This window comes from Hydractinia symbiolongicarpus, chromosome 7 (assembly GCF_029227915.1).
Source record: "Hydractinia symbiolongicarpus strain clone_291-10 chromosome 7, HSymV2.1, whole genome shotgun sequence".
In the NCBI taxonomy this organism is placed as follows: domain Eukaryota; kingdom Metazoa; phylum Cnidaria; class Hydrozoa; order Anthoathecata; family Hydractiniidae; genus Hydractinia; species Hydractinia symbiolongicarpus.
In genome coordinates, this window is record NC_079881.1 from 8,068,796 (window position 1) to 8,076,267 (window position 7,472).

Genomic DNA, 7,472 nt, shown 5'->3' on the forward strand with positions numbered 1-7,472 from the left:
AAAAAAAAATAAAAATTTTTTACGTTGCCTTGAGAGGAAAAAATTTTCGGACAGTAATTTAGGAAAACACTCTTTTTATATGGATTTTGCCCAAATCCGAAAAATTAAGTTGCAAAAAATTTAAAACATCCGCATCCGCCAAATTTTTTTTTGCAGATTTCAATTTCTTTTCCGCGACAATTTTATTTCTTAGACTTTATAGTACTAAAGTTATTGAGTTCGTCGCCATTCTCGATCCCAAAGCCCTTTAACACAAACTTCAAGCCTTCCAAGTTTTATCTCAAAGAAGCCTGATGATTAAAATGTATCGTTGCTCATTTGAAAATACGTTCAGTTTGCAAGCTACGCTAGGCTAAATTGAGAAGTTTTTAAAATTGAGGAGATTTAAGGTGTGGCAACAGTGTGATTTAGTTTCTAATAAAAATTACTGTCCCCTCAGTGATCGCAAACATCATTTCCGTAAATTTTGGGAAAATGTAGTCATCCATAAAAATTGATTCGCAAAATGAAACAATGTGGAACTACCCATTTATAAAAGTGAGTTTCACAAATAATTTGGTTAAGTCTTAAGGTAAGTCGCTGTACGTACATTTTTTTCTCTCTAATCTGTAGGGTTAACAGGGTTTCTGTCAAATCTTGTCAAAAATAAATTCACTAACCATGAACTATTATTTCTCATATTCTCTGATTTTTTCTTAACTATATACTATATTAACTATATTGATAAGATGTTACTTACTTGCTACATAACAAAGTTGCCGTATTTCAATTGACGCTGAAGAAAAGAATGTAATGATGAAGTGTCAGAACCAGAATAAAATGCTATAATGGTTAACAAAGACAAAATCAGCACAAATTTCCAAGACTTTTCCCTGACACCTAACCATTTTCCTCCCTGATATTCCCTGATTTTCTTAAACCCCTGGTCTGAAAGGGTGGTTATATATGCAGAAGATCACTAAAATACAAAAAGTTTATAGAGCAATATGTTGTATAAAGAAAGTAAGAAAAGCAGCATGTTTAATCTTCATACAAATACTAACAATTGTGCCTTGCGTTATGTTTACGTTGCATAAATTATTCTTTCGTACATAATCTTATATGCATATATTAATATATTACTTAAAAAAGCCTTCCACTCAGAAATAGAAGAGAAAAAATACTGCAAATTGATTGGTTTATACTGCTAATTATCTTTGTTATTTTTACACCTTTTAAATACATTTTCATTTAGAAAGACTGTTCCGTTCTAGAAGTGAAAATATGCTTTGTAGATTAGTCTTAATTTTTTTTAACAAAAATAGATACGATATTTGACAACCTATCAAAAATTTGATGAAATAAAATACGGAAAATTGACCAGCTATGGTATTCATTTTGCACTTTGTTTTAAATCGAAGAGTAAAATACTGACCTGAAATTTTACAACCATTCTAATTTATTATAATAAATTGAAAAATAATAAAAAATATCATAAATCTAAAATTTAAAAACAGCAAAAAGGTTGAGAAAAATAATTCCATATGTTGACTTTATTAAAATTAAAAAATAAGTTGTTTTTCCTTTATTAAAATTTTTTGTACAATTTTGTCTATTATAAACGGTTCTCAAGCTTTCGCAAGATCATCGATCAACGACACAAAAATACATTCAAATAAAAAATACATTTTATGCAAATGGGCGCAACAACCGTAAATCCTGTAATAAACGCCCAGACCGGTTTTTTAAATTTTTCAGCTTCCAGATGGGCGTTTATTAGAGAGTGCGTTTTTTGTTTTTATGCAAGTACTTTTTGCCTAAAAAGGTTCTCTAGATATCAATAAAACCGTTTTTGTATGCAAAAAAAGACAAGTGACTTAGTTAGATATGTCCCGTTATTGGATTTCTCGAATTTATTATATCGTTTGTAAATGCTAACCTAGGCAATTTTATTAATACCACGGTCATTGAAAAGCGAAAATAAAAACCTTATAACTTGAGCGAGAATGACTTAGCTAAACAATTGTCGTTTGTCTTTACCTATAAAAAGAACATCTGGTAAAATTTCTCTATTAAACGCCCCTTTTAAAGGGGGGGGCTATTGCTATTAGAGTGGGCGTTGATTAAATATTTTGCTTTTTAGGGGAGAGTCATGTATTTGAGGAAGCGTTTAGAATTGGGGGCGTTTATTGGAGGACTTCAGCAGGCAAATTGTTTTTTTATTACCTACCAAGGATTCGCCACTGCCAAATTATCTAGCATTTTAAAAATAGGATTGTTTACAAAGTCTTTTAATGCAAATTAGACTAAGATATATTAGAAATGTACATTTTTTTATAATATGCGGAAATTAAATCATTCAAGTGAAACAAAGAAATGCGTATTTCCATGATTAGGAAAAAAGAGAAAAAAAATAGGAGGTAAAACTGAAAAAGACAAATAAAGTTGCAATCCCAAAACCCTACAATTTTAGTCCCTAAAATGTATATTACAGGAAGAAAATGTTCGCGAAATGTTTGCGGTTGATGGTATATGAGCTATATTGTTTATTTTTCATGTGTTATCTATATTTTCGTTTATAGATAGTTAAAGGTCTTACAGTCCTTGCAGACATGTATTCCAACTAGTTTTTATGACTTTCTATGAATTTTGTATTATAGCAGTGATTTTTTCAGAGTCCATTTCTATTTGGAACTATTTGCAGAAATAATCTGATGTGAATTTACCTAAAACCGAAAACATTTTTTTTCGCAAACACTTACTTCTATTACACAAAATTAAGTTACAGGTGAGAGAAATAAAATTTAAAAAAAAAACATACTGAGATTTAGAAATTAGGAATAATTCGTATTTTTATTTATATATCTATTACTCAATTTACTCCACTTCATTAGCTGGAATCCTTTGATAATTTTGTGCCCTTCTTCGATCTTGAAAGTTTTTTAAATCTTTGATATTCATTGGAATAATGCAGATTAAGCTAAGTCCAGTCATTACAATCAAAAAGTAAAACACATAGTGCCAACTCAAATTATTATCAATAACACCAACAAGATACTGACCAATTGCAGCTCCTGCAGAACCTGTGCCATCGATGATACCAGTTACAGTTGCTAAGGCTTCAGCACTACCTTTAATTTTCTCATGTTTACCAAGATCCGCAGTTATCGCTGTGCTGATTGTATTTGCAGGACCACCAAGTAAAAACCCAGTTAATACCATCACTAAAGTATTGATGGCCTTAGTTGATCCTATACTGGCATAAAGGTACATAGATCCCATGGAGAGGAACAACATTAGTGATACCATTGGAGAACGTATTCCCATCAGATCAGTTACAATTCCTGCCAATATGCCACCAAAAATACCTCCTAAATCATAGAAGTTTGATAGCTCATCACTAAGTGTGTCACTCCATCCTAAACCTTGTGTTAAGTACGTCGGTAACCAAAAGAAAAAGGCGTAGTTGACTAGCTTTAAACAGGCATATGACAAAGCATATGGCAAAACGCCAGGAAGTAAGAAAGCTTCAAAGAATCCAATAGCTTTTCCTGCCTTAACGACGTGATCTTCACTTTGTGAAATAACTTTGACAGTATTGTCTTTGTGTTCTGGACCTTCTAACCCAACATCTTGAGGATGTACAATCAAACAAAAAAATATAATAACACCACCACAAAATAGCAACACACTGTTCAGTAACATGCCATACTCATAACCATAACTTAAGACAGCTGATACAACTAATGAACCAATAATATTACCAAAGGAAGCATTTCCACTCCAGAAGCCAAAGACGAGACCGCCAGATGATTTGCTAAACCAGTTACCCATAATGGCAACTGAAGCAGGCCATCCAGTTGATTGACATAGTCCATTAAGGAAGTATATACAACGATAGTAAAATAAGTTTTCCATATGTATAACCTCACTTATATAACCAAACAAAAAAGTTAGGATGGCGGAACTGCACATACCAAAAGCGAGCATGTATCGTAAGTTGACTCGATCACCTATCATACCACTAAAAAACAAACCAATTGCATAGGCAATCAAGAAAAGAGAATCCAGTTCACCAAGGAAAACATTCGCATCTTTGACAGTACCAAATATTTGCTCTTTTTGCCAAACATCTTTCGGAAACATTGGGCAAGTATTATTTTGAGGGCTAAAGGATTTATCCCATGTATTCTTAATGTTACTAAAGGATTTACGACACGCATGAAAAAATGCATATGACAAAAATGTCATAATAAATACAGCTGCATGATGCCATGTCCATGTACGAACTGATTTCCACGTCTTTTTTATAGATGATAAAAAGCCCATAATTATCTTTAAAATAAAGATAAAATATATAACATAAAAACACTCTACATGACAACATTAATTCAAAAGAAGTTTTAGACTGTTTTTGAATTGGTAATCTGGGAGAGCATACACAGAATTTCATTAATTGATTAATCTAGGGTGATTTTTGCAATTGGATTTGTTTTTTACTAAAGAACGACAAAAGCGTTAGATAATAACAAGAGCAAATGTTCAGTAAAATTCCAAATGTTAATCAAATTTGCCTACTTTTGCAGAATTTTTTTTGTAATTCGCTCTAAATAGAGTCCAAATTGTAAAAATAAGTACTGTAATAATTTCTTCCCATAAAAGTGTCTTCTTTGGTGGGCGTATACACTTATTATGGACCTATATTTTAAAATCTCAAAAACAAAGGTTTTGATGATAGTGAAGCAATATCCATGCCCAATCCGGAGCAACTTACTCGGGAAGCCTAGGTGATAATAATGTTGAATCCATATTCCTCTACGGGTCAAAAATTACACAATAGGACATATATAGTGACAATTCCTGCAGGGCCATTATAATGCATGCAAAATAGCTAAATATCAAGACCTTAAAATGTAAACATTTTAAGAAAGAAAAGAACTTTTGGAAATTTTCTAAAGATTATTAAGCAATGTTTTTGAGCTTTTACATTATTTATAACTTTGTATTCCCTTTCAGCTAATTGATTGCAACTTATTGTAAAGAACAAAACAATTTAAAACACAACGCTTTATTGGAAAATGTGTACATAACTTACTCTTGGATCTTCATAATAATAATAATTTATATATGTTATACAGCAGTATTAAATATTAATATAACAATTTCTAGCTAAGGTCAAGAAATGTGACCAATCAATCTTGCAAGAAATGTGACCAATCAATCTTGCACAACAGGGTTTTTGTTATCCGGAATTAATTGATTTGTATTATTGTAATTTTCAAATTGTTTGTCTCCCTTCTCTATTTCGTCAATGCCTTTACGTCTTGGTATAACTTTAAAAAATGCCTCCTTCCATATGCCAATTTCTTTAAACTGTAGCAAGATCTCAAAAACATGGTTAATTGTTAAAACCTTTCGAGTGCTTAATGTTACATACTTACTTATTGGCAGTTGTGCATGCGAAATCCCATTCTCAATTGCACGTTTGTAACAGAGACCTTTATGTTGATTGTGGTCAACAAGACCACCTATTATGTACACAGAATTTTCATCTAAAGTTTCCAAAACATTATCTGAATCAGCAGTTAAATAAACAATATTTTTTCCTGTAAATACTTCTCTGTAACTCTTTTCACTCTTCGATAAATCCCAATTAGCAGAACCAGGCTGTAGAGATATAAATAAATCCTTAAAGGATCCACAGAAACTTGTAAGATGTAGCTGGATTGGGTTTTTTACTCTCCTGTTGTCGGCATAACAGTTTTTAACTTGCTTAACAACCATTCTTAAATCATTCTCATTCATTAAGTCATAATAATCAAGATCAATACCTACTGTAATTTCACTGAATTTAACACCTATCATATCTTTTCTTTTCATTCGTTTTGGCAGAGGTAAGCCAGCCTCTCTTAATTCTGCACGTTTCTCCTTCTTACGCTTTCGTTCTTGTTTTCGTTTTTGTAAGCGTGTTTTTTGAAATAGTTTCTTTTTTAGCAACTTTTTTTGCTGGTTTTTAGATAAAGAAGATACTTTTTCGTCCGTCAACCACTTTTCATCAATTTGATCTTTCCAGCAACTGTGACGTCTGTCACTTTGTGTTTCTTGGTGTGCTTCTTCATCACTTATTTGCTTGATCAGAGAGGAGCATTCTCCTTGCTTATTTACGGCCATTTCCCAGACTATTACATGAATTAAAATACTAAAATTACGTAAAACAAGTCAAAAAAAAATAAAAAAATAACTAGCTAGCTAGCCAGCTATACCCCTAGCTAGCTGAATAAAAGTTACCTACAACTTGTGATCACTGATCACCAGTTTCGTTTACCCTCTCTAGTGTCTGGCTGCTCTTGTTGTGTCATATGACAGACGGGTCTAATCTACCATCTGTTGTCCGTGTGTGGGGGTCTTCGTAGCGCACGGCGCGGATAAAGAAAATTAGGAAATTGAACGTTTTAAACAAATAATTTTAATTTTTATGAAACATTTACAAATTATGATCACATTAGTTCTACAATTCTTTCCTAAATGCTAAAAATGTATTTTTAGGCTAAAAAAGCAGATGTGCGGGTTCAGGTTCTAGGTCCTGTTTATATAAATGGTTGTGTTGCTAAAAAGGGCTGCTTTAGCGTAACACATGGGACGAATTTTGAAGAAGAATAGTCTGTGATGTGTGACTTTAATTTTTATATTTAACTCTGCCCAGCTTGCTAATATCTCTCATTAAAGAGGGAAAATCCATACCTAAGTTGCAACAACAAAAGTTAATTTGACGTTTGTGGCCGCATAAAAACAAAAATAAAAACAACTAAGGGATTCCAACCAGCACTAGCTACAGCAACAGCACTACAGCAGACTATTACATCATAATGCAACGTGCTAACCTAACTGGCCTACTGCAACAATTAATTTTGGAGTATTTAATAAATATTAGGGGAAGTTGCTAACTTTTGTCTTTGGAAAGCATTCTTAGTACTGCCCAATTAAAAAAACAGGTGTGATAAATTTATCAAATGAAACTATCCTTAGACTATCCTTTTTTTTTTTTGAAACTATCCTTTTTTTTTCTTAACTCAACTTTTTTATTGGTCACAGCTATGGAACAGGTGGAACATTAATAACAGCTGTAAATATTTTTTATGTAGCTAGCTAGCTAAAGTTTTTAACCTGCGTAAATATTTTAATAATAATAATGTTTCCACTTTCTATGATTCTGTTTTGATGATTTATAAACGATGTGCAGTGATGTTTTAGCTTTTTACGATCCTGTTTCAATGAGTTTTAAACGTTCTGCCTCCATTCTTTTGGTTTTCTACAATTCTGTTTTGATAGTCCTAAACGACCTACAATGATATATATATACCATTTTTTAGATATATACCATTTTGAAACATCTACAGGAAAGATTTGCTTTTTTCTGTCTTATTTTGGTGCTTTTAATGATCTGCAGCAATATTTTTGTTTTCTGGATCCAGTTTTGATTATTCTAAACAATC

At 32.0% G+C, this 7,472-nt stretch overlaps 2 protein-coding genes across 3 annotated transcripts; both read right to left on the minus strand.

Moving 5' to 3' along the window:
* Positions 1–968: 968 nt before the first annotated feature.
* LOC130648872 (sugar phosphate exchanger 3-like) lies at positions 969–4,405 on the minus strand. Its single transcript, XM_057454983.1, has one exon. It carries the CDS (start codon positions 4,306–4,308, stop codon positions 2,857–2,859), a length of 1,452 nt encoding a protein of 483 aa, XP_057310966.1. The 5' UTR covers positions 4,309–4,405; the 3' UTR covers positions 969–2,856.
* Positions 4,406–4,597: 192 nt separating this feature from the next.
* Positions 4,598–6,480, minus strand: LOC130648874 (tRNA methyltransferase 10 homolog A-like). 2 transcript variants are annotated; one of them, XM_057454985.1, is made up of 2 exons: positions 6,268–6,480; positions 4,598–6,158 (listed from the first exon to the last, which is right to left on the minus strand). In XM_057454985.1, the coding sequence occupies exon 2, from the start codon at positions 6,148–6,150 to the stop codon at positions 5,197–5,199; it is 954 nt and encodes a 317-aa protein (XP_057310968.1). In that variant the 5' UTR covers positions 6,151–6,158; positions 6,268–6,480; the 3' UTR covers positions 4,598–5,196. The 2 variants fall into 2 exon arrangements, with proteins under 2 accessions (XP_057310968.1, XP_057310967.1); XM_057454984.1 differs by having other exon boundaries at positions 4,601–6,158; positions 6,272–6,479.
* Positions 6,481–7,472: the final 992 nt, after the last annotated feature.